Here is a 26,851-nt window from a genome sequence, read left to right as displayed (position 1 = left end):
GGTGCCAGCTGTTGACACTGGCCCTAGATGTAGAAAAAGCAGCCCTGATTGGTTGGGAGCTGCAATGGACTGCCAAGTCCTGGGACATTCCCTCTTCCCTTGACTGCTGTCTCGAGTTCCTCTGGGGGACTAGCTACTTGTTGTTGATACGAAAACCCGGAACAGAGCATTGGGAACCTGAAAGGAGTGAAACCCACAAAGGAGACAGAGTTTAAATTGGAGAAAGGGATGAGAACACAAGCATGAACACCACACCACTTCTCTACTCTACATCCCTCTCCCAAACTTGCTTTTCTTATCGCTTACATATAAAGCACATGGTCCCTCCCCCCAAAAAAATAATCCTGGGAACTGTAGTTTGGTAAGAATCCTGGGACCTGTAGCTCCCGGGGGGGGGGGTAAACTACAGTTCTCCGGATTCTTGGGGAGCGGGGATATGCTTTGTTTGGCGTAGATGTAAGCACACCAGCATTTAGCTAGCCCAGAGATGGGGAACTCTCCTGTGCCCCCCCCTGAAGTTCTTGGGCTCCAACTCCCATCAGATCCAGCAAACCTGGTCAATAATCGAGGATGATGGGAGTTGTAGTCCAGCAAGATCTGGAGGGTGACGGATTCTCCACGCCTGATCTAGCCCCTCGGGAAGCCTAGCTCATACTCTCCAGACTGTGGGAAAGGGCAATCTTTGTGTCTGTTTGTGAAGCTCAGTAAGTAACCTTGGGCTGCTCACTCTCTCCCAGCATAGCCTCCCTTCAAAGGTTGTCGTGAGGATAAAATTAGGAGGGAAGAACCATTTGCACCACCTTGAGTTCCTGGGAAGAGCAGGCATATAAATAAACATTAATACCTAGTTCTATACAGACAGAAGGAGGCAGGCAAATTTGTCAATCTGAGTTTCTCATTTTTCCAACCTTCAGTTCAGTTTACACACACACACACACACATCCTCATAAAGATTTATCAGCATTTTAGTACTAATTTCTCCAAACATACATGTTTATATGCAATTCCGCATAACATACACATCTTTCGATGTTTGATGTCTTGTTTTTATAATGCCTAGAGCGGCTGGGGTAACCCAGTCAGATGGGCAGGGTATAAGAAATAAATCAACATCACCATCATCGTCTTCACAAAGCAATTTCCCTAATGACACCCTGTCCTCTTCGTATATTTTTTAATGCACACTTTACCCTGGTATATGCACTTATGTACACGTTGCATGGCTGGAGAACTGCAAAGCTCAGAGGACTGCAGAGATCAAAGGATGGGCTTTCTTCCTGGCAGTACGCAACAGTAGGCAGAACCGTCACCTTTTTGGGGAGGGGGAGGCTGGAGGGTTCTTGGGCCTGTCAGAGCTTCATGCCTCCTTCCCCAAGCCTGGGAAGCCTTTGCTGACCTTAGAGAAAGAGACGTGATGCTTTGACAGGTTCCTGGAGCCCTGCTGCCTCCTTCCTGGGCGACAGAGGCCTGTTCACCTGTGTGGCAGAACCCAGTAGGTGGGTGGACGGACAAGGGAGCATCAAGCAGCTAACCTGCCCTCACCGCTCAGCCTTGGCCTCAGGCTGGCCCCTCTGCCTGCTTGCTGGTGAGTACTGGTACTTTTATAGGGTAAAAAAAGCTCTGGCCTTGTTTCTGTTCATGTAGGCCCAGCTATGCCCCTATCTGGACAGGGATAGCCTAACTACTGTTGTCTGTGCTCTGGTAACCTCAAGGTTAGATTACTGCAATGCGTTATACGTAGGGCTGCCTCTGAAGACGGTTTGGAAACTAACAGCTGGTGCAGAATTCAGCAGCCAGGTTGCTCACCAGAGCAAGACGGTTTGAGGATATTACACTGATCCTGCTCTGGCTGCACTGGCCACCAATTAGTTTCCGGGCCCAATTCAAAGTGCTGGTTTTGACCTATAAAGCCTTAAATGGCTCAGGACCGCAATACCTCAAGGATCGCCTCTCCCAATATGAACCTACCCGGACCCTGAGATCATCTTCTGAGGCCCTCCTTCGTGTGTCCCCTCTCTGAGAGGCCCGGAGGGTGGCAACACGAGAATGGGGCCTTCTCTGCAGTGGCTCCCCGTCTGTGGAATGCTCTCCCCAGGGAAGTTCGCCTGGTGCCTTCATTATACACCTTTAGGCACCAGGCAAAAATGTTCCTTTTTAACCAGGCCTTTGGTTGATCTGATTTTACGACCTATGCCCTTCTAAAATGTGTTTTTTGGGGGGGAAGGAGCTATTGGGTTGTTTTTGTTTCTATTATGTAATTTGTGGTTTTATACCTTGATTTTATTCTGTGAACCACCCTGAGACCCCCGGGTATAGGGCGATATATAAATTCAGTAAATAATGATGAGAAGAAGAAGAAGAAGAAGAAGAAGAAGAAGAAGAAGAAGAAGAAGAAGAAAAGGGATGTATCGTTTTAGAAACTGCAAATTAAGCGAGTAAACACAAACTGAATCAAATTCATCCCCCATCCCTTCATACCAGGGTTGGGTGGTCCGGTCACCAAACTGTCTTGGTACCACTCTTGGCGACTGCCCCACGTGCTGTTCTGTATGTTCAGCATTCTGCTCTTCTCATACATGCCATCCACCCCCATGGAATGGAGCTGAAGGCCAGAGGGGTAGGGAGAAGGGAAGTGGGGCTGCTGGATGGATGCCCCCCACCTGGAGGGACACGAGCTGCAGGGCACACGCCCTGCCCCAGATAAACCTGAAAGACAAGAATGAGAGAGAAACCATTAGTCCACAGGTGTTGAATACAAAGGTTAAAGGGGGGCGCAGTTACTGGAATTCGCCCACTAAGTCTGCAGTAAGTTCAGCACCCCAGAAATGATCTCTTTCAGCTTCTGCCTTCTGGAAGAAGGTACAGAGTTATAAAGACTAGGACTAGCCGCCTGAGAAACAGTTTCTATCCAAATGCGATTTTGGTTTTAAACGCAGTGTAAGGTAGTCTCTATGGGAGTATATTGTATTTAATTATGGGGTATCAGAGTTTTTAGGGGGTTAACCAGGCTGGGATAGCTGGGATAGCAGGCTTGTGGGTTTTTGAATGTCTGATGTAGATTTTTTTTTCAATTTCATTGTTCTGTATGGGACAGTGACAATAAAGATTATCGTATCGTACATGCACCATACATTTAAAGCACATAATAATCCTGGGAACTGTAGTTTGTTGAGTGTGCCTGGAACTGTAGGTCTGTGGTGGTGAACTATAGTTCCCTGTATTCTTTGGGGGAAGATACGTGCTTTAAATGTATGGTGTATACGCGGCCATGTTCAACACCTTTAACACACAGCATTTTGTACCAGGCTTTGGTGGAGTCAGCAGAAGAGACCAAGAGTGGGTCTAATTGTCTGGAAGGCATTTTCCAAGATAATAATGCCCACTCACATCACAAAGAGCTCATAACCCACCTACTCTCAGCAGCCAGAAGCATCATAGCCAGACACTGGAGAGACCTGTCAGGAGTAAGCATGGACCATTGGTATCAAATACAGTCATACCTCGGGTTGAAGTCGCTTCAGGTTAAGCTTTTTCGGGTTGCGCTCCGCGGCGACCCGGAAGTAACGGAGCACGTTACTTCTGGGTTTCGCCACTCGTGCATGTGCAGACGCTCAAAATGACGTCACGCACAGATGCGCAAACGCAGGTTGTGTTCGCTTCAGGATGCGAACGGGGCTCTGGAATGGATCCCGTTCGCATCCAGAGGTACCACTGTAGTATGAGAAGCAGCCTTATTACAAAAACTAACCAATAATTTGAAACTGACATGGGGACAAATAGAAGAAGACACCTTCAACCCAGTATGGTTCCCCTTTATCACATACCGTATTTCTCGCTCTATAAGACGCACCAGACCATAAGACTGTTTTTGGAGGAGGAAAACAAGAAAAAGAAAATATTCTGAATCTCAGAAGCCAGAAGAGCAAGAGGGATCGCTGCTTTCACTGCGCAGCAATCCCTCTTGCTGTTCTGGCTTCTGGGATAGCTGCGCAGCCTGCATTCGCTCCATAAGACGCACACACATTTCCCCTTACTTTTCAGGAGGGAAAAAGTGAGTCTTATAGAGCAAAAAATACGGTACATAGTCCAACAAGACAACAACAATAATCTGCCGACAGCATACGAATCAATTTGGCTAACCTGATCCAAACACACACACACACACAGAGAGAGAGACAGAGAGAGAGAGAGAGAGAGAGAGAGAGAGAGAGAGAGAGAGACAGAGACAGAGAAACAAATCTCACTACAGCCGATCAAAGACAAACAACCACACTCTAGGGCACCCCCAACCTCTCTCACCACCAAGAAAATACAACAAGCCAACAGTAAGAGAACCCACACAAGTGATGCTGACTCAAAACCCCACACATCCACGAAGTAGAAGAATAGAAGCATTGCCACCTGACCCCGCCCCACTTACCATTCCCCTCTCTTTCCCCCTATTTTCTTCCTAACCGTACACTGTAACACTAATGTCTCATAACAAATGAAACTGATCTGTAGAAAACGCAACTTGAAAAAGGAGACAATGCACGTATTTTTGTAAACTAAGAAATAATTAATAAAAATATATAAAAAATAAATAAAAAGAAGGCATTTTCCTAGGGGCCAGAAATCCCCAGGTGCCAGAAAGGGTTATTTACGTACACAACAACTGCGGCCTGTGTTCTGTTAGCCCCAAAACCAAAAGTGAGCGAGGTCCCAACTAAAAGAGGATTGGCAACTTAATTTAAGAATATGCGCAATTGGCAGATGGAACATATAGAATAAGAGCGCAAGAAGAACATACGGTACATTTAATGAAGATTGGAAAATGTTTATCGAATATATGGAAAACAACTGTGTACAGCTGAAAACACTGGCAGCTTTAAGATAAATAAAACAGAGTAAATCATTCTTGATGGATGTAATCAATGCTTTTTCTACTGGGGGTAAGCAGGGGTAAGCATATCCCTAAAGATTTTGTGAATCTAATTTTGGCCTCATTGAGGGGCAGTATTTCAATATGAGCAGGAAAATGAGAGTACCCCTAAATATATTTTTTTAGGGGAAAAAGCATTGGATGTAATAGTGGAAAACCTATTGGAATGGTTATTGTAAAATATGCAGGGACGTAAGATATGCAAAATGAACCATGGAAAGAGAAAAAAGGAAGCCACTGGATATTTTAAAGTACGTAAAATGTTTATTTGAAATTGTAAAATAGAAAAAATTACAAATAATTATATCTATAAAAAAAGAAGAAGGCGTTTTCTGCATGAGCTGTAGAGGGAAGTGAGGGGCAGATGTGGCTCATCCATCTGGGAAGGTAGCCCATCTAGGAGAAGGAAATTCTGATCCTAAACCTCCACTGCCTTGTGGGACATCTTCAGGAGAAGAAACAGCTAAGGAAGAAACCCTAAACAAATCCAGAGTGGTGTCCCCAAGATGGTTGGATGGCACCTCAGACACTTCACTCCAGCACCTCCTACAGCCAAGCTGGTGCCAAATGTATAGCTCTGCTTTCCTTTGGACCACATCAGTGAAGCCAAGAGGAGGGTCCTGTTGTCTGGGCAGCCTAGGACCCTCATACACACTGCCCAGCCTTGCTCTCCCAGGGAGGTCACTTTGGTGCTACTAACACAGCAGTTTGACTTCACCCCTGCAGGCAAACTCCATTGTCTCTCAAGACAGACTAATGCATGGGTAGGCAAACTAAGGCCCGGAGGCCAGGTCCGGCCCAATCACCTTCTCAATCCGGCCCGTGGACAGTCCAGGAATCAGTGTGTTTTTACATGAGTAGAATGTGCCCTTTTATTTAAACTGCATCTCTGGGTTATTTGTGGGGCCTGCCTGGTGTTTTTACAGGAGTAGAATGTGTGCTTGTATTTAAAATGCATCTCTAGGTTATTTGTGGGGCATGAGAATTCGTTCATTTTTTCCCCTTCAGAATATAGTCCGGCCCCCCACAAGGTCTGACAGACAGTGGACTGGCCCCCTGCTGAAAAAGTTTGCTGACCCCTGGACTAATGGCAACAATCGGTCCCCGCCATCCCCGATCGACCGAGAGCCAGTGTGGTATAGCGGTTAGAGGGCTGATCTAGGACCTGTGGTGATCCAGGTTAAAATTCCTGGCCAGCCCTAGCGTTTGCTCACAGGGTGGCATTGGGCCTGTTCCCGGCCCTCATTCTAACCTACCTCACAGGTGAGGACAAAACGGGCAAGGAACGCCATGTACGCTGTGTCAAATGTCTTGGAAGAAAGACAGGATGCAAATGGAATGTGTCGTAATAAGGTCTCCGTTACGTCCTTTTACAGAGAAGGGAATGAGGAGGAATGAGAGCTGTTTTCACAGAGAAGAGGGATTTGAACCCAAGATTACCAAATTCAAGTCCAGCAATAAAACCCACTTGACAACATTGGCTGCATTAAAAGAATCACCCTGGAGGCTGTTCCCTGCCCTTATGTAGGGCAAATTGGTTATACAGTGGTACCTCGGGTTAAGTACTTAATTCGTTCCAGAGGTCCGTTCTTAACCTGAAACTGTTCTTAACCTGAAGCACCGCTTTAGCTAATGAGGCCTCCTGCTGCCGCTGCGCCGCCAGAGCACAATTTCTGTTCTCATCCTGAAGCAAAGTTCTTAACCTGAAGCACTCTTTCTGGGTTAGCGGAGTCTGTAACCTGAAGCGTATATAACCTGAAGCGTATGTAACCTGAGGTACCACTGTATGGCTATTAACTAAACATCCCCCCACCCTTTTAAGCCTCTTTTGCACTGTTCATGGAATACCCCAGGGGCGGGAAGCCTCAGACCCTTCTTGATGGTTCTTGCCTGGCTAGAATGTGCCCTTTAACTCAGTTGCCTCTCAGTTGTCTGGGTGGAGCTTACAGAGGCATGTGTGTAGAAACCAGCCTACTGAACAAAGGCCAAATTCATTGCTCCACCCACTCCTGCCTCGGGCTCCACCCACCAGGGGGCATGCGGCCTCCACAAACTTGTGTGAAAGGGAAGGCGGCCCTCAGGTTGAGACTGATTCCTCATCCCTGGAATGCAAAGCTGCCAGGAGCAGAAGTATTGGGGTTTGTTACTAGAATACAGTGGTACCTCGGGTTACATACGCTTCAGGTTACAGACGCTTCAGGTTACAGACTCCGCTAACCCAGAAATAGTACCTCGGGTTAAGAACTTTGCTTCAGGATGAGAACAGAAATCGTGCTCCGGCGGCGCAGCAGCAGCAGGAGGCCCCATTAGCTAAAGTGGTGCTTCAGGTTAAGAACAGTTTCAAGTTAAGAACGGACCTCCAGAAGTTCTTAAACCGAGGTACCACTGTACTGTAAAGGCTTGAGGTGCTGCTTGTCTTTCTACGCTCCGAGCTTGCTGAGCTGCAAAGGATTGGTGCCTCAGGTTCTCCCTGAGCTGCTGCAAACCATCTCACTCGGAACGCCATTGTGGCGTAGCGGTTCGAGTGTTGGACTAAGTCCTGGGAGACCAGAGTTCAAATCCTGACTCAGCCACCAAGCCTAACCAACCTCACAGGGTGGTCGTGTGGGTGAAATGGAGAGGGGAGAGAACCATATTTGCCACCGTGAGCTCCTTGAGGGGAAAAAGGTGGGGTGTAAATTTAATAATAATGAATTCATTCCTTCTCAGCTACACAGACACACAGACACACACACACACACACACACACACACACACAGAGGCTTATGGATATAAAGGAAACTCCCCATTTTCACAGGGTGAGCGGTCGCGTGTAAGCCCATTTCACACCCATTCTGCCCTGTTCCACCCTGCCCCGGCCCCTTCTGGCGTCAAAAACAGTGTAACTGGTCGTGCATCAATTGGACGCACACAAAATAGTCATTGCCTAGAGAGAGAAAGTATTTAGGGCTGAATGAGACTGATTTCTTTTCTGTCCTGCTGCTCAAGAGAGGGGGAAAGAAATAAAGAGTATACAGTGGTACCTCGGGTTACATATGCTTCAGGTTACATACGCTTCAGGTTACAGGCTCCGCTTACCCAGAAATATTACCTCAGGTTAAGAACTTTGCTTCAGGATGAGAACAGAAATCGTGCTCCGGTGGCGCGGCAGCAGCAGGAGGCCCCATTAGCTAAAGTGGTGCTTCAGGTTAAGAACAGTTTCAGGTTAAGAACAGACCTCCGGAACGAATTAAGTACTTAACCCGAGGTACCACTGTATTGGTCTCTGGCAATAAAATATCTGAACTAAAAAAAGACTTTCGTGCATGCACACGAAAGCTCATACCAAGAACTAACTTAGTTGGTCTTTAAGGTGCTACTGGAAGGAAAAAAAAATTTTTGTTTTAAAAAAAGACTGTATGTAGTCTTGGGCAGTGCTATTTTTCTAGAAAGCGAAGTGCCAGAACTTCACCCTGAACACTTCCCTTGTTCTCTCATAATGGCAATGGCGCCCACCAAGGAGGTGCAAGAACTGAGTTCTGGTGAGTTCCAGCTGGGAAAAAAGCCCTGGATTTGAATTATAAACTGCATACCCCCCCCAACATTTCTCTGATGAAAATAGTGATATTACATAATGATAATTTTACTATTTATAGCCCTTCCACATCATATTGGGTCACCCCAGCCACTCTGGGCAACTATCAACATATATAAAAACATAATAAAACATTAAACGTTTTTAAAAAACCCTTCCCTATACAGGATTGCCTTCAGACGGTTCAGGGGTCAGATAACCCTGTACCCTCCAACATTCCTCCAATGAAAATAGGGACGTCATAATGAAAAGCTGGACATTCTGGGATCAAATCAGAAACCGGGACAGCTTCTCTAAGTCAGGGACGTCCCTGGAAAATAGGGACACATGTAGGGTCTGAGAATTGTGTGTCCTTCCCTCTGATTTCCTACCCTGCCCCCATTTTTATGCATGGCTACCGCATGCCAGGTTTATTAGTGGTGGGGCACTCAAAGAGGCCACAGAGAGAGAGACAGAGAGAGCAATGTGTCTCTATCCATGCACACTGCACAGCCAGAGATCTCCTCCACCGCAGGGACCTGCTGTTCTCAACATGTCAAGAGCTGCTTGCCATGTCCTTGAAAGCAGCGGCTGCAGATGCAGACCCAGGGTGTATCAACAGGGTCTGGCTGCCCAGCCTTTTGTTCTGGCTACCCAGCACCACCTGATCCCATACCTCCAGCAGGTTCCCTTTCCATGGGCCATAAAAGCACCCAATTCTTCCCTTTGTCAGTCCTTCGTGTCAGCCAAAGCCCCCCCGATATTCCTAGCACTAAAACCTCATTTGCCTCTCTCTCTCCCTCTAGGCTCTCTAGGTGATGGTGGTCCTCAGTTGCTACCCCCATTCATCCCATCCTGGTCCCCAGCTAAATATTCAGCGAATCAGAAATATCAGGGTACTTGGAAGGAGGGAGGGAAAAGCAGGAAGCAGACCCAAGCAGGTGAGCAATATGAATGGATAAAATTGTAGTAGCTGGATAAGTACGGGAGCAGACAGGCAGGCAGAAGCTGCATGTGGCAGGGCAGATGAAGTGTTTGTGGATCATGAATTTGGGAGACGGGCATCTGCTGCATGAATGTGTTGATATCAATCCTCCTGCCCCAGGTGTCTCCTGCCATACTGACCTGTACGGGCCCTAAACAGCCAATAGCTTGACACCAAGCCTCTCAAACTGGGAACCTTTCACCCTCCAGACGTTGTTGGACTACAACTCCCATCATCCCCTGGTCATGCTCGCTGGGGATGATGGGAGTTGTAGTTCAACAACGCTTAGCAGTCCAGAGGTTTCCCCACAACCTTGACCTTAGCTTGCCACCACCAGATTTTTAGAACTCGAGTGAGGGCAATTGTTTTGTTGACTCTTTTTAAAAGCATCCATAGTTAATCCGTAGTGCAGCAGCGTTGGATAAGAACTGCAGTGAAAGTTTTGAACAGAGGGCCGTCCTCACCCTTTGCCTTCCCTATCCTAGGAAAAGCTGAGAGCGAGAACAGAAAAACAAGGCAGTACCTAGATTAGGAACAGAATAGGGAGCTGTTCCCCCTAGAGTTTGTGTAGCCCAACTGTCGATGGTACCCTGGAATCATCACATCTCAGATGCCTAGGCTGTAAAGCTGAAAAGTCAGAATTGCAAAATTGCTGTATTAGTGCACTAAGAGACCAGAGTAGGAATAATAATAATAATAATACAGGTGTGTACTAAGGGGATGGGACGCGGGTGGCGCTGTGGTCTAAACCACAGAGCCTAGGGCTTGCCGATTGGAAGGTCGGCAGTTCGAAGCCCTGCAATGGGGTGAGCTCCCATTGTTTGGTCCCAGCTCCTGCCAACCTAGAAGTTTGAAAGCATGCCAAAAAGTGCAAGTAGATAAATAGGTAACGCTCCGACGGAAAGGTAAATGGCGTTTCCGTGTGCTGCTCTGGTTTCGCCAGAAGCGGCTTAGTCATGCGGGCCACATGACCCAAAAAAACTGTCTGCGGACAAACATCGGCTCCCTCGGACAGTAAAGCAAGATGAGCACGCAACCTCAGAGTCGTTCGCGACTGAACTTAACTGTCAGGGGTCCTTTACCTTTTTTTTGTACTAAGGGGATGTGCAGGAGAATTGTGACAGCCTGACAACACTGCCTCTATTAACTCTCCAAAACTGCAGAAATGAAAACCGGGACACTTTATTTTCACACCAAAACATCACTGTCGAGTGTGATACACACCATACATTTAAAAGCCTTATTAGACGCCACCCCAATCCCTATAATGATTGAAGGAGTTCTAGGTGTGCTTTACCCAGGGTCTGTGTTTCCTTTGGAAATGGGGCAAAGAGGAGACCGGGGTGTCCTTTGGATATGTGGTTTATTTGCAGATATACAACTTGACTCTAGTTGGAGAGTGTTCAGAACATTCCCATTTCCAGATCTCTGGCTTCTCCCATAGGCTCAGCAGGCTTTGGTCTCAGAACAGAGAAATCAACCATGCTCTCTTTCTCTTTGTTACAGCCCACCGCAGTCAGTCCACATAATGCTCTTCACTCCACTTCCTCTGCCTTCTCCAGGGTGTCAGGCAATCATTTGCTTTTCTCAGTCCTGCCTGGAGGGAGTGTGTGCTCTCTACTGGGCTAAGCCCTTCTTTACAAATTGTAAACTGCCCTGACGGCAAACCACCCTTAAATCAAATTTATTTAGGGAGGTGCATGTATGTTTAAAACAAACAAGCAAATAAAAATGCCTTTGGACACTCAGTCGATCCATTCCTGGGAGCATTCTTGTGCTTATATTCCAAATAGCTCCCCAGCTCTGTGAAACAGACATTCTGACTTACGGAGAGTGTCAAAAATAACCTGTGACTTGACCACATCTGGGACTTTCGGGTCCCAGCCCAAACTGGAAACTTCGTTATCTCAAAGTGGGGCTTAGCGAGCTACCAAATTAAGCATGATGTCCGTCCTTTTTGACCCTAAGTGCAAGCTTTTTCTTTTCAAAATAATCAGTACAGGGCCTGGGACCCAGACTGGGACACCCCCCACCCCGTGTCCCCAAATCCACACAGGGACCTCCATGCCTGCAATCACATGTGCGGGGAGACTCTAATTGCAGCAAATGTGAGCCCCACAATCCAGATTTGGGACCACAGTGTGTGTGTGTGTGTGTTTGTGGGTAAAATGTTACACCACCCCATGCCAGGTCCCAATTCTGATTGGGTTACCTGACAATGGCTGCAGAGGCAGATTTAGGGGAGCACGACCAGTTTGGCCGCACTGGGCACAGAGCATCAGGAGCACCACTGGGGATGCCACAACTATGATGTAGAATGGAAGGTGGGGGGCAGCAAAATTTGGCATCACCCAGGGCACCCCTGAAATTTGAGGTCCCCAAAGGCCACCCCGATGGCTGCTTGTAGTCTGAGCTTCTGGCTTTCCTGTACAGGTGCAGAAAGGAATAAGGTTGTGCAGCAACAGCCCCTGTGATTGGCAGCCAGTAAGGCCCGTCTTTGCCTTGCCAACAAGTATTTCTGACTCTAGTTCAAACAAACCACTGATCTCAAGTCAATATGGAAAAGGGTGAGTACAGCTACCCAGCAGTCTTGCCCCGAGGATCTTGCACCAAGGCCGGCAGCACACTTTTAAGTGTTTTATTCTTAAGCGTTAACGTTTGCTGCACCTAATCTGAGGATCTTTTGCACCTTGTTTAAAGAATCCCCCTCTACTTTAGAATCATAGAGTTGTAGAGTTGGAAGGGACCCCATCTACTCCAACCCCCTGCAATGCAGGAATTGAACCCACAACCTTGGTGCAGTGTTCAAAACTCCCGTTGTTCTAGGCGCATTTTGCGACAGGGAATCTCATTAGCGCGAGCAGTTTCTGAGCTCTGGGGGCAGTACTGTACCTAAGATTTCAAATTAAAACTGCAGAGTAGAAGGAAAGGAGGACCTTTTTCTGCCTCCCCACTTCCAGCTACTCTATGAAGACTGGAGAAGAGACCCTCTTAAGAATATTAGGGGGGTGGGCAGGGGAAGGACTAGAGCACGTGAAAAAGTTTTAGCTGCAGTTCATTCATTTTCAGCTTTGTATTCTTCTTATAAAAAAGCGCGCATAGACATTCCGTTGTTGCGCCCATAACCTAGGTTTAAGGCAGGAGTAGGCAAACCAAGGCCCAGGGGCCGGATGCGGCCCAATTGCCTTCTAAATCCAGCCCACAGATGGTCCAGGAATCAGTATGTTTTTACGTGAGTAGAATGTGCCCTTTTATTTAAAATGCATCTCCGGGTTATTTGTGGGACCTGCCTGGTGTTTTTACATGAGTAGAATGTGTGCTTTTATTTAAAATGCATCTCTGGGTTATTTGTGGGGCATAGGAATTCGTTCACACACACCCCCAAATAAAATAGTCCAAATAGTCCGGCCCACCACAAGGTCTGAGGGACGGTGGATGGCCCACGGCTGAAAAAGGTTGCTGACCCCTGGCTTAAGGTGCCATTTAGCTGCTAGCTTTCATATTTCAGTTTCTAACACTGCCTTGGCGTTATCGGCACCACGCTCTGAGGTTTTTATTAACTTTGTTCAAGACAATCAGAGGAGAGCCAAGAGATTGACTCCATCACTTTATATATCTATTCTTGACCATTATTATTATCAACCTCCCACCCCACTCTCCATAGCACAACCTGTGTGTGTGGGGGGGGTGATTATAGCAATTTAAATTTCAGAATTTTAAAACAGATGACAGTTGCAGGAATAGGGTGGGCCCTGAAAACACACATCACAGGTGTCACAGGCCAGGGTAAAGGGGTGTGTCTTCAATGTTCACTGATAGTGAAGAAGCCAGATGCAACCTCGGCCAGGAGGGAATTCCAGAAGTCAGGGGCTGCCACAGAGAATGCCGTCTCCTGGGCCACCAGCACCCCAAAACTCTAAGGGAGGATTCCACCTCTTTCCATATGAACCTACCTGGACACTGAGATCAACTTCTGAGGCCCACCTTCATGTGTCCCCTCCCTGAGAGGTCCGGAGGGTGGCAACACAAGAAGGGGCCTTCTCTGCAGTGGCTCCCTGTCTGTGGAATGTTCTCCCCAGGGAAGTTCACCTGGTGCCTTCATTACCAGGCATACGTGGTGCCGGGGTGCAAAGATCCGCCCGGCACCCCCCCCCACCCGGTTTCCCAGTCCTAGTCACGCAGGAGAGCAGAGCTGGCCAGCCACCTCAGCATCTCGCTGGCTCGGTTGCCCCCAAACTCGCGGCGCAGAGCCACCCACAGCAGAAGAGCCTGCCGCAGCGCTCCGATCGACAGGCAGGCGGGCTCTTCCCCAGACTCAACTCTCGGGCCCCATACTCTTGGCCTGGCGCCCTGAGAGCCTGGCGCCCAGGTGCGTGCCCCACACCCCTAGCACCTATAGGTAAGACAGCCCTGTTCATTACATACCTTTAGGCGCCAGTCAAAAACATTCATTTTTAACCAGGCCTTTGGTTGACCTGATCGACATCCTTTTATACCCTTTTAAAATGTGGCTCTTTTTTGGTGGAGGTTATTATTGGGTTATTGTTCTTATTCTGATTTTATATATTGTGATCTTTTCTGTGAACTGCCCTAAGACCTCTGGGTATAGGGCGGTATAAAGGTAAAGGGACCTCTGACCATTAGGTCCAGTCGCAGCCAACTCTGGGGTTGTGGTGCTCATCTCGCTTTACTGGCCGAGGGAGCCGGCGTACAGCTTCCGGGTCATGTGGCCAGCATGACTAAGCCGCTTCTGGCGAACCAGAGCAGCGCACGGAAATGCCATTTACCTTCCCGCCAGAGCGGTACCTATTTATCTACTTGCACTTTGACGTGCTTTCGAACTGCTAGGTTGGCAGGAGCAGGGACCGAGCAATGGGAGCTCACCCCGTCGTGGGGATTCAAACCGCCGACCTTTTGATCGGCAAGTCCTAGGCTCTGTGGTTTAACCCACAGCGCCACCCGGGTCCCCCATAGGGCTGTATTGAATTTATATAGAGCAGTATATAAATTCAATAAACAAACAAACTACCAAGAGGACCCCCCCTTTCTGCTGATCATAACACCTGGGAGGGGCTGTAGGGAATGAAGAGGTCTTTCCAATCTTGGGGCCTAAGTCATGTACAGTTTTAAAACTAGCATGAGCACCTTGAAATAGTCCTGGAAACAAACCGGCCGCCAGTTACAGAAAGCTCACAACCATATTCCTGAACAGGTGCGTCACAGCAGTGTGCAGACCCAACACTGGGCTTATTCCATGTGGCCTTCTGCAAGCTTTCAGCGCAAGGCTCCAGTAAGCAGGCAAGCCAGCCTGTCCCCACGACTGAAGCACCCAGTGCGTGCGACATGCTCGTGTCACACACACACACACACATGCTGTGTGACGTGCGCATGTCGTGCATGCACAAGTGTGCACATGTTGCTGCAGAATATTGAGGGGACCCAGCCCCCCTCCTTGAAAATTTGAGGGGCCCTCGGCCCCCTTGTCAGCAAGTGAAAGATCTGTCCTTCCCCTGCAGGGTGTAAAAGGAAGAGACGGACAGAGAAAAAGGAATGTCAGAAAAAGCAAGAGAAAGGAGGAAGGAGTGGGCTCATATGTGCTTTTGGTTCTGGTCTTCACCACCGCTGGTTTGGGCCCAGCTCATAGCGGCCATTGCAACAAAACAAAGCAGAAAGGTTGTACACCCTTGCTCTGAAGTCACTACCACATCTGCGCACTGAGGACTCGGCATACAGAGAAAAACACATTGTGCCATATTCCCCAGCCCAGACTACAGTGTTACGTGGATACCATAGCATGCGAATGCCAAAACACATTACACAACATAGGGTGCTTCCAGACAGTCGCTGTTTTCGGGTTGGATTCAATCACATGCAGGCAAATTCAGGCTGGGCAATTAAAGCTGAATCGGAGTTTTTGTGCAATGAAAGTGCTTCCTACACACACACCCCGGGGGTGGTATTTTTTTTACCGCAATAGGAAAAGGAAATGCACTGCAAAGTTCAGGGTAACATTTGCTTGGCGCGACATCACCTTAAGCTCCCCTCACAAACGAATGCTCAATAAATCACCGACCTCGTCTAACCTGCCTGCAAACATTGTGCATACAAATCAGGACGAATGCTCGATAAAGAGGTCGTTTGAAAGCGGCCAAAGGCACAGGATACCACACTGGGCTTCACAAATAAGAAATGTACTCAGTTTACAAAGCACATGTAAAGGGTAGCAAGTATTTTGAATACGGCTCCTTTGCAGATTTGACAATAGCACTTCCTTCGTACATTGAGGTTTCTTTCTCCCCCTTGACGGCTTCAGACTCGCGGCCAAGTTTAAAATGTTTGCTTCTTGCCTCTGGGCAAAGTTTTCAACCTCAGATGCCAGGAGGGAGCAATGCATAATGCACACAGTATCCCTGGCTTGGTTTTAACTTCTCTTTGAACCACTGTTTACATGTTGTGTATTTATAGTCCGGCTGTAAAACTGGTTCTGTTGCTCACTTCTCGCTCGCTGCTGCCTATTTTTTATGCTGCAGTTTGTTGCTTTATGGTTTCGTGTTTTATCGTTTTACGATGTGAGCTGCCCAAAGTATCAGGTGACCCATATAAATGACTTATATAGTTATTTTAAATTAGCATACATTTGGAAGAATTGACAGGGCGGACCAAGGGAATTTTTCTGCCCAAGGCAGAAATAAAAAAAAAGGCATCTGCTATAAATTTTAAAAATCTTGATTTCTTCTTCTTCTCCGCCTCCTCCTCCTCCTCCTTCTTCTTCTTTGGCGATCTAAGGCTGCAACGCTAACAGTGCCTATTCAGAAGCAAATCCTGCTGAGTTCAGCAGGGGTTAATCCCAAGTAAGTGGGGGGTCACAACGGCAGCTCACTGCACCTCTTGGCAGGGCGAAGCCAGCAGAATTTGTTTGTCAAAAGCGAAGCAAGGATCAGAAAGTCCTTTGCACGCACCCTGTATTTAGGAAAGGCCTATATACATGCATTGCAAGAGAATTTGCCTCACAGTGACATGCAGAGAACACAAATCCGCCAGACACACAGGGGCACAATGGTCAGGGCATATGCTGCACACATGACTGCACACATGACAATTCGTACCAAACATAGGAAGAGGCTTCCCAAGCACAGGGCTGGCAAAGGACTTTGCCGTCCCTACAAAGTCTTGTTTCGCCAATCCCTACCTTCACCTGCCCCACACCTGGTGTCAGTTGTAGGGCAGGTGGGTGTTGCTTGCCCAAAACGATGTCTCAGGCCAAATGGATAGGGCTGGAAGGCTGGATTAGGCTCATGGGCTTGGAGGTTCATCCCTGCACCCCGCCCCCCCCCCGGTCTAGAAGGAACATGTGAGTCTTTGATAACGTCATGTGCACAAGCAACAATTCCCAGCCAGGGACATGAACCCTGATTGACCAGAGTTCTCTTAGAGGAAACTATACCCCTATTGGAGCAGCTCTGTTCAGCCTGGGCCAAGTATCAATTAGCAGATGTTGCAAGCATGTTCAGCATCTTTGTTTATTGGCTTGTTGTTGTTGTTTTTTTGTTCTTGCTTTTATCCTGCATTTTGTGCTTTTGTGCCGTGTTTTTAATGTTGTGAACTGCCCTGAGATCTGCGGGTGGAGATCATACATATTTAATAAACAATAAAATCACAATCACTACCATCTTTGAATGGAGAAGTGCGAATTTTTCGACGGATGGCTGTGTTTCACTTCACACGTGGTTTCAGAAAGTGTGAATCCCGAAAGTTCGCCATTCAATGCGAACAGAATCAAATTTCTCCTCCATTCCTAGAGATCAGGCTCTCCAACAGTTTCTCTTTGCTTGTTGGAGTCCGAAACAGCCATCAGGGAAGGCCTGGGAATTGGACCGGGACTACAGTACTATGGGAGGGGCTTAACCGTATACTCATGCTGTTCTACCAAGTTGAAAACAAGCTCTATTTTCTCTATGTGAAAAGCACCTTTGGTCAGACAAGAGGGGGGGCAACCTGTATGTCTTCACCTGCATGGCAAATAGCAGCTTCAGGGGTGGTCCTGTCCAAATTTAGACCCCCATATTCTCAAGAAGCCCCCCCCCTTTTTAAGGAGATCCTGGTTACAGATCTCTTGCATAACATCTAGTCTGGCTATTCTGGGGGCAATCTGAGGGATTTAACCAAGTTTTGAGATATACAGAAATTTTGAGTTTGGAGGCTGTGTTGCTTGAAGCGTGCTATTGTAAAAGAGCAAGAAAGCAAAATAAAAGGAACAGTAAAATTAAGAATATTGATGAATCAGTGTTGATGAATGTGCAATATAGCCCCATAAGCGACAGATGGAAATCACAAATCAAATCAGCAGAAAGCTTAGTTAATTCAAGCAAGTTTGCATTTGTTCCTATTTGAACCTTTTGAAACAATGCACTTCAGACAAACCTCTTGGGATAAGATGAAAGCAATTTGAAAATACAAATGCAAAAGGAACGTTACAAGAATGGGATTCATTTATCTGAAAGTCGCTATGTTTTCGGACTGATAAAAGTCACATACCAGACAAACAGCAGCTAACAGAACCTGATAGCATATAGATGAAAAAATATCCATTACAACTCAGTTTAACACAGAGTAATAATGCATAGCTCACTGAGTAGAGCAACACAAATGCAAAGGCGCAGCTGCAGACAACGTAGTCATAATACTTTATGATATGCCATAGTCTAAATCAAAAAGCAAAGGGATACAAAATGGACCAAAAATATGATGGAGCTAAGCACACATGAACAGGAGTGCAGTACAGAATCAGAAAAACATCAGGGTTATAAATAAAAGGAGAGGAAAGACACAACCTCGTGTAAAATTTGTCCGATCCCCTGAAAGATAGGGTATTTCAGAGTTTCTGCTTCAAAATTTATTGTTTAATTTTTCCAAACAGAAATCTTACATGCCTGCATCATTAGGACATCAGAATGGAGAAAAACTCATTGCACCGAATAATCACGCCAGTGTCTTGTTGTTCGCGGGGCTTCCCTCTCCCCCCCCCTTTGAGCTGTATTTTTATTAACTAATAAAGGAAGCTTCCCCCTGTACCTTGCAAACAGACACACACAAATGTCTTTAACTGCACAGCCAAGCAATGGAACCGCCACATTTTTAAGTTGCACGTGTAATTTCAGATTGGAGAAGCCAGGACAAAGAAAATAATGCACATATGACTCCACATTATCCAACAGCAAATTCTACACCCTGAAACTGGTTTCTATCAACTTTTCAGTATCATTCTTGTGCTCGATCTTCATCCACCTTTGCGGGGGGGAAATCAAAAATTTTGGTTTTTGGTATGCTTTCAACGAGAAAAGTCATTGGATTGCGTCAAAATTTTGTGGCAGCCCTGCTATTGTTCATCTCGCCAGACTTTCCCTTCATCCACCTTTTGTATTCTAGGTTATCAAAATCATGCCTCCAGGCACTGCTATATGTTTTCTCCCCTTCCTACCACCACCAACCGCACCACCTGCCTCGCTGAGAATGTAAACGGGACCCTTTCTTGCGAAAGGTCAAGGAGAACATCAGCTTGCAGAATTCTCTGTCTCAATATGCCGTGGCAGCTGGGGTGTTGCTAGGTACTTAAAAAGAAGTCAGAAACAAACTGGGTAGACTTTGCAGGGTCATCCTGAAATAGAGAGGAGGAGAAGCACACATGCCTCTTTGGGCTACTTGGAGGAAAGGTGGGATAAAAAGGTAATTAATCAACCAATAAATCTGCCTGTAGCTGGGGATGGGCAAATCTGTCCGTTTCGGTTTCTCTCCATTTCGAATTTTTCCCAACCCTAAGTTTAGATCACAACATCAGTTTGTGGATTTGTTTAGGGGGAAATCCAAATTGTGAAAATTCACCAGCATTTTAGTGTAAATTCCTCCTTATGGGGAAAAATTGCATACAAAAATGTGTCTATTACACTTTTTTTTTTTTGCAAAGCACTTTTCCCTAATATAATGCATTTTGGTCTGTTATTTTCACTAATATATGCATTCATTTTCTTCACACTTTACCCTGGCGTTTTCGTATACATTGGGCTGGAGACCGCATTGCAAAATTTGGAGAACTGCAAATTGCGAAAGTTCATTGTGTTTCGCTTCATGTTTTGTTGGGGGAAGTGCCAACCCAGTACGTTCACCATTAATGGGAACTGAATTGAATTCCTCCCCTGTCTTTACCTCTGGGCATGTTAAGAGTATAGCTGTGGTCTCAGCTGCATTGCAGTTTGCAGTGAGCCGAGCCACTCTGAAAGCAAAGGGTTTCTCTTTTTTTGCCTTTAAATGCTATGAACCAAGTAATGTAAAAGATGTGGGGCTCAGGCTACCTTGGGCCACTCAGTGATGGCCACTAGCTTATATGGCTTGAAATGGGGATGAGTCAGATTTATGTAGGATAAGGCTACTAGCCACAATGGCTATATGTACCCTTCAGGTTCAAAGGCAGCTTGTCACTGAATAACGCTTGCTGGGAGCAACAACAGGCTATTATTGTTTCCATGCCGTGCCTGCAGGCTTCCAAAGGGCACCTGGCTGGCGCTGGAAATTTAGAAGGCTAGCCTAACTTTGCTTATAAGCCCCATTGAAGTTTGTAGGCCATACTTCTGAGTAGGCATGGTCAGAACTGCCCTGCTGCTGTTGCTGGGGTACCAAATCATGGGGAATATCCCAGAATGCATTGGGCACACCCATCCAGGAACAGGCCACACCTGATATGCACCACCACAGCTTCTCCATGGCACACAATGCAAAAAACTGACGTGATACACAATAACATCGGAACAGCAGTCACACAAACACCCGCAAAATCCACAGGCTTTCTGCTGCATTGCTGTCTGGGTCCATATTTTAGAATTTCAGGTTTCAATCAGAAAAAAAGCAAATAACTAGTCTTCAGGATGTATTTATTTGTTGTTATATTTCCTGCCCTGCCTCCACTACAATCAAGGCAGCAGAGATGGGTTTCGCGGCTGGTCTTTCATCTAGGTACAGGCTAGGCCCAGGCTGCTTAGCTTTGGAGAGATTGGATCTATATCACGGACACTCCCCCCCCCCCGACCATTATTGGAATTACCCTTCTCTCCTTTTCTGCTGTCGCAAAGTTATCCTATATCACAGAAGCAGATTCAATAATGCAGAGCCTAGACTGCGGGCGCACATATCCAGAACTTAAGTCTGCATCTCAAAGGTCAGCTGGTCCTAGGACTTGACCTCTTTGAGGGGCAGAATGTGCACAGGAACACACATGCCTTTTTCTTTATATGTGTGTTCCTCACACACAAGCCTTTATTGATGCACTAAATGGTCTGAAGGCAGAGACCATTTAGTACATCAATAATTGTGCCAAGGCAGAAACATTGCTCAAGCTATGAAGGAATGGGCCTCATCTGCACCTCCATGGGAGACGATTGGGAGCCCCATTATCAGTACAAAATCAACAGGCACACCTCAAGGTTTGCCTCATGCACGCATTCAGAAACATAGCACCCTCCTCCATTTAAGCCCCCGCCATGTTGCACGCGCTTGTTATGGCAGCCGCTGTGCACAAACCTATTGCAGATGTTATATAAAGACACAGAGAGACTCCGGTACATGCCGCCAAAGCCAAAACTTACGCAAATTGCATAGTTTTCTCACTGACTTACATGCCTGCCTTCCATCATGTGCGAACATACCCACTGAGGTGATAACAAAATGCTCACCCGTGTGACACACAAGGGCAACACACACACACACACACACACACCATTTTCAGAAAACACACAACATCCCTTTTATAAGTATACATGGAAACACTCATCTATCCCCACATATATTGTTTAAAAAGTTGTAGGGATTTCACTTTTCGGGTTTCTCGTCTTCTTCCGTCAACCCCCACCTGAAACCCATAGGAGCTCTGGATTCAAGAGTTCCATCTCACAAAGGTACCTCAAAACCCCATACGGCCATTTTCCTCAGAACAGACAACATCTTTCTTCACCCTCAGTTGGGAAGCCGGCCACCCGCACTCGCACACACAAACTCAACTGTAGCAGTCCACACTAGCAAGGGTGAGGGTTGCTCCCAGAATGATAAACACACACACCCAAAATGGCTGCCCTCCCTGTCCCATTGCACAGTAATATGGAAGTAAAGGATCCTTTCAGACCTAAGATGAGGAGATTTGGGGAGGAAAGAGCAGGGTTTGAAATATGGACACAATCAGGAAAAGGTTTGATGGAGCAAAAGTAAGCATGGGGTACGGGAATCACACAATAACAATATTTTGAGCAGAAACGAAGCGTGGGATTTGAGGTTATACAACAGTTCACTTCCTCAAACATATATCCCCCCACCCCGAGGATCTCAGGGGCAGCAATGTCCCCCAGTCCTAGTCCCTTAAATCGGTTTATCCACCGGACTGAGCTCCATTCTCGCCTTTGTCCCAAGAGTAGTTGATTCTATAAAATTCACAATCCATTCCTAGGTGCTTCGATCCACAACATATCTGGATGTGTTCGAGTACCAACAAAAAATTCTGCCCCAAAACAGCTGCCTTCTCCCGGAAATTATTTGGTAAGTTTTTTGCCAGTATTCCACTCCCTTACCCAGATAACATAGATTGGTTTTATACACAGTAATCATTAACATAATTAACATAACCATAATTACCTGGAATCCTCTGGTTCTGAAAACTACAATCAGGCAGAACAGAGCAGAACTTGATGGTAAACAATCAGTGCCTGGCAATATCCGGGTCAGTACCAGTTGCTTGCTTAGTTAGTTAAGAACAAAGTGGGTTCGATCCATCTGCAACGAAAGAGAACATTTGTGAACTGGCGAGAGAAAGCGATATTCTCAAGGGCTGTCATCCTGCACATTGCTTAAATGCCATGAACCGATAGGATTTCACTGGGCTGCATCTCAAACACTGCCCAAACCCAACCTGGGCTTCATGTTGGATGGAAGAAAGAAAAGGGAAATTGTCCACACACCCAAGAAGGGACTCTACCAAGTTGTCTCGCAGTTCGGGAATCGACGGGCATTTTGTGCTGCCTCTGTGCTAGGAAATGAGAAAAGCAATTGGAGAACAACAGCCTCATCCCACTCTTGCCCCCAGATCTACCACCCTCTCCCCCTGCCCCTCCTTTGCCCCGGTACCAAGACCCAAGTTCCTACCTCACATGGAAGCTTGCAGGCGTAATTTCCCCAAACCTTCCCTTTGTTCCTATCCAGTTTTAGTTTCCCTTCCCAGCTTGGGCACCCCAGACTTTAAAGCTTCTTTTCGCAGTACCTGAATCTCAGCAGGATACCCCTTTGGGTATGTGACTACGACACACCCTTTGTCTAGGCAGTGCCCACCATGTTGTGCCCACTTCCTTCTTCTCCCTTTCACCCAGTGGCCAGGCTACACCCCACCATCAAAACCTATTAGTTTCCACCCCTTCCATTCCTTACCCTCGCATTGTGTCAGGCACCCCCTCAAATGTCCCTCTTTCCTCTGTCGTTACTTTTAGAAGATCTCGCCCCGGCCTTTGGTCCTTTGCCGTCCAGTTTACATGGCCTCCCAACGGTGGGTTTTTATGCCTCTCTTTCTGCAGCGCCTAATGCCCATATACCCACACGCTCTTGTTTTGGCGCTGAGAATGGCTTTTGGGCGGGCGTTGTACAGGAATAAATATCATTCCTGGGCACTGAGACGGGGGGTGGGTGGTTTGGAGGATAGGGATGCGCCAAGGGGGGGGGGAGATGCAATGCTGCTGTGACATTTGTGCTAAGTTGTCGTGTCAGATTTGAACTTAATTCCCTCCAATGGATCGGGGGTGGGGGGTGGGAGAGAGCAAAAGAGAGAGAAGTCCCCAGCTATACGACCATGCGCCGTTGCTTGCAGAAATCATAGAGAAGGAGCCTGTCATAGCCGGTCAGGGCTACGGGGGATGGGGAGAGAGGGGGGAAATGGGACAGGCGGCGTAGAGAGAGGCGCGAGCTCCACCTTCAAGTCAAAGGCTGCAGGGGTGGAAAAAATGAGAAGCCAGGAATCTTTGCTCCCAGTCCCTTTCATCTTAGGCCATCAGCCTCTGAGCACCAAGTTCACACAGGCCCCGCTTACTCCAGCCAAATTACAGGGATGGATGGCTCCGTCTAGTTCTAGCCAGCATCAACCTCACATGTGTTGTTTGTTCGTATTAAGCCTCTCCTCTCCCGTTCCCGCAATCTGTGAATTTTTTAAATCCATACGAAAATTCAGTATTATTGAAAATACATCAATAGATTCATATTTCATCGCAAAATGTTTGTCGAAATGCATATATTGGCTCGCAACACACACATCTGTTAATGCAGTTGGTCCTAAAATACACATTTTTATATGGTTTCTGAGCCGAAAACTGAATCACAAAATTTGGGGCAGGGCGAATAAGCCAAAGGGTAACTGTTTGCCGATTAATGTACTAGCCCAGGAGCTGCAAATTAGGTCTGTTTGCTTAAAAATCTGGACTGAGCAACATTCTCCTCCGTCTTGAACTGCCACATAAGCCCCAGAGAATCTGCTCTCACTGAGAACCTAGGAGTCCTTGTTCACTTCTCATACTCAAGTCTTCTAAAGCACGGGTGGGGAATCTCAGACCTGAGGCATCCAGGCCTCTCCGTCTAGCCCTCAAGATGCTCCTTAAGCCACATCCCAGCTTTGCTTCACATCCCCCTTGGGTGTTTTTGCCTGGCTGGAATATGCCCTGAAGTTTGATCATGACTCTTGGTTGCCCGGATGAAGAATACAGAGGCCCGTGAGAGTGTGTGTAGAAATGAGCCTACTGCATAAAGGCAGACTAAAGGAACATTCAGTGTCATTCCCAGAGAAACCAGGAGTGCTGATTCCCAACCCTGTGTAATGACCAATTAGGTTATTTTAATGTACTTTTTAAAGATTGTATTAATGTACAATTAGGTTCTTTTAATGTACTATTTTAATGCACTATTAAAAAGCAGAGACATCACCTTGCCAACAAAGGTCTGTATAGTTAAAGCTATGGTTTTCCCAGTAGTGATGTATGGAAGTGAGAGCTGGACCATAAAGAAGGCTGATCGCCAAAGAATGGATGCTTTTGAATTATGGTGTTGAAGGAGACTCTTGAGAGTCCCATGGACTGCAAGAAGATCAAACCTATCCATTCTTAAGGAAATCAGCCCTGAGTGCTCACTGGAAGGACAGATCGTGAAGCTGAGGCTCCAATACTTTGGCCACCTCATGAGAAGAGAAGACTCCCTGGAAAAGACCCTGATGTTGGGAAAGATGGAGGGCAGAAGGAGAAGGGGACGACAGAGGACAAAATGGTTGGACAATGTTCTTGAGGCTACGAACAAGAGTTTGACCAAACTGCGGGAGGCAGTGGAAGACAGGAGTGCCTGGCGTGTTCTGGTCCATGGGGTCACGAAGAGTTGGACACGACTAAACGACTAAACAACAACAACAATATACCAGGCTGGGAACTCTCCCCATACAGCAAGCCCCAAGTTACACACATTTTACATGTACACATTCAGCTTTATGCACATGGCAAAAGAAATAAATTAAATTAAATTAAAAGGGGCCGGAGTTCTGGGGGAAATGACGCTGGCAATCCCTGCCCTGTTCCCCCCACCTCATAAGAAGAGAAGACTCCCTGGAAATGACCCTGATGTTGGGAAAGATGGAGGGCACAAGGAGAAGGGGACAGCAGAGGACGAGATGGTTGGACAGTGTTCTCGAAGCTACAAACATGAGTTTGACAAAACTGCGGGAGGCAGTGGAAGACAGGAGTGCCTGGTGTGCTCTGGTCCATCGGGTCACGAAGAGTCGGACACGACTAAACGACTAAACAACAACAACAATGTACTATGCCGTGATCTTCATTCAGACAACCAACAAGCTAGACCAGATTCCATTTCAGCCAGAGACCCAAGGGAAGATTTTGCTCCCGTCCTACTCTTCCATCCATAAATCTCAATCCCAAGTCAAAGCTGGGAACAGAGGGAACAAATCCTTAAGGCCTTAGGAGAGCAGCGAAGGCTACTGGATTTGATTGAGAAGAGCCAGGGATCCGTGACTTAGCCTAAGGGAGACGACAGGCAGGTAAGCGCGGTGGGGCATGGTTTCAAGATGAAAGACAGAAATTGTGGGTCAAGCAGCAGCAACAGATCACAACTAATTAGCTAGAGCAAAAGGGAGGAAGTGAATGGGAGGGGGGAAATCAGGTCAGGACTGAACACCTTGAGAAAGGAAAAGCAGTGCTAAATCAGACGTAATGTGTAGCATTCAACTTCCATAAATTGATCCACCAGATGCCTCTGGGAAGCCTGTAACTAGGACCCTCCTCAGTGCTCCCTCTAGCAACTAGTAATCAGTGGCAGATTGCCTCTGAAGATGGCAGTATCTATGAGAACATAAGAGCAGTCCTGTTGGATCAGGCCGAAAGCCCATCTGGTCCAGCATCTTGTTCTTACAGCTACTAATATTCAGAGCCATACTGTCTCCGACAGCGAAGATAGTACATACAGTAGCTATCATGGCTGGTAGCATCCATTTTGACTAACAATCACTGATGTTAAACAAAACAAGCAAGAAGAGAGGCAAAGCAGGTTGGGTCAGAGCATTGGGTCAGAACCTACCAACTTGCAACCAAAGAACAGAAACAGCAATCCAGTTGGGTCAAGGCTGGAAAATTTGTGAGAGGCGAAAGGAAGGAAGATAGCCTACAGCAGGGTTTCCCAAGCTTGGGTCTCCGGCTGCTGTTGGACTACAACTCCCATCATCCTTAGCCAGTGGGACCAGTGGTCAGGGATGATGGGAACTGTAGTCAAAAAACAGCTGGAAAACCTGGCCTACAGGGAAAGGGTTGGTCTGGGAAACAAGCCGAAGAAGAAAAGAGTAGGCAATTAGGACAGGACTCTGGTAGGGATGCGGGAGCAATCTGACTTTGTACTTTAATGAGAAACTACTGAATTCATATGTCTCATACCAGTACATGAACCACAACACAGCTATCCTTTGAAACCTCCCTTTCTTGCAAATATCCAAGAAAAAGGCCTTAAAAATAACCCATCAATGGTTCTTGACTCCAGTCCGCTCTCCTATTTGTTGGGGAGAATGCAGTGAAAGAGGGACTTATTGGTGCACGTGGTAGTCTTGAAAACATGTACACAAATTTTAGAAAGAGGTAATGAAGGAAGTTTTGGGAATAATAGGTGTACCGTCAACTTTAACTTCCAAGCTGTGTCTTTCATCAATTTTTGATCGGACTTCATATGGAAACAACTTATAATTTTTCTAATAACAGCTGCTCGTTTGACAGTAGCACAGGACTGGAAGGAATCTTTGGGTTTTTTCTTTAGCTATTTGGTTCAGTACAGTAATATTTAT

The 26,851-nt window shown here is 46.8% G+C and overlaps 1 protein-coding gene and 1 long non-coding RNA gene across 12 annotated transcripts in view; one reads left to right on the top strand and one right to left on the bottom strand.

Annotated features, from left to right (window-relative positions):
* LOC310747988 (paired box protein Pax-6-like) overlaps positions 1-26,851 on the bottom strand; it is a gene marked incomplete at its 3' end in the record, with an annotated part of 131,241 nt that overhangs the window by 84,621 nt on the left and 19,769 nt on the right. For 10 of the 11 annotated variants that reach the window (XR_014541051.1, XM_083583478.1, XM_083583479.1 and 7 more), the window contains exons 2-3: positions 22,129-22,266; positions 2,479-2,706 (exon numbers count right to left, since the gene is read on the bottom strand). Coding sequence is in view for 10 of the 11 variants with exons in the window: in XM_083583478.1 (XP_083439604.1) it covers positions 2,479-2,593 (115 nt within the window). Of the gene's footprint in view, positions 1-2,478; positions 2,707-22,128; positions 22,267-22,914; positions 23,168-26,851 lie in introns of those variants that run through there. The other variant, XM_083583482.1, reaches the window with a different exon arrangement.
* Positions 6,986-15,085, top strand: LOC310748242. Its single transcript, XR_014541240.1, has 3 exons — positions 6,986-7,121; positions 9,281-9,415; positions 14,976-15,085. It is a non-coding gene; the product is annotated as an uncharacterized lncRNA (long non-coding RNA).

The sequence above is a fragment of the Podarcis filfolensis genome (genome assembly GCF_964270895.1).
Source record: "Podarcis filfolensis genome assembly, chromosome: 13".
Classification (NCBI taxonomy): Eukaryota; Metazoa; Chordata; class Lepidosauria; order Squamata; family Lacertidae; genus Podarcis; species Podarcis filfolensis.
This window is presented reverse-complemented; position numbering and strand designations above follow the sequence as displayed.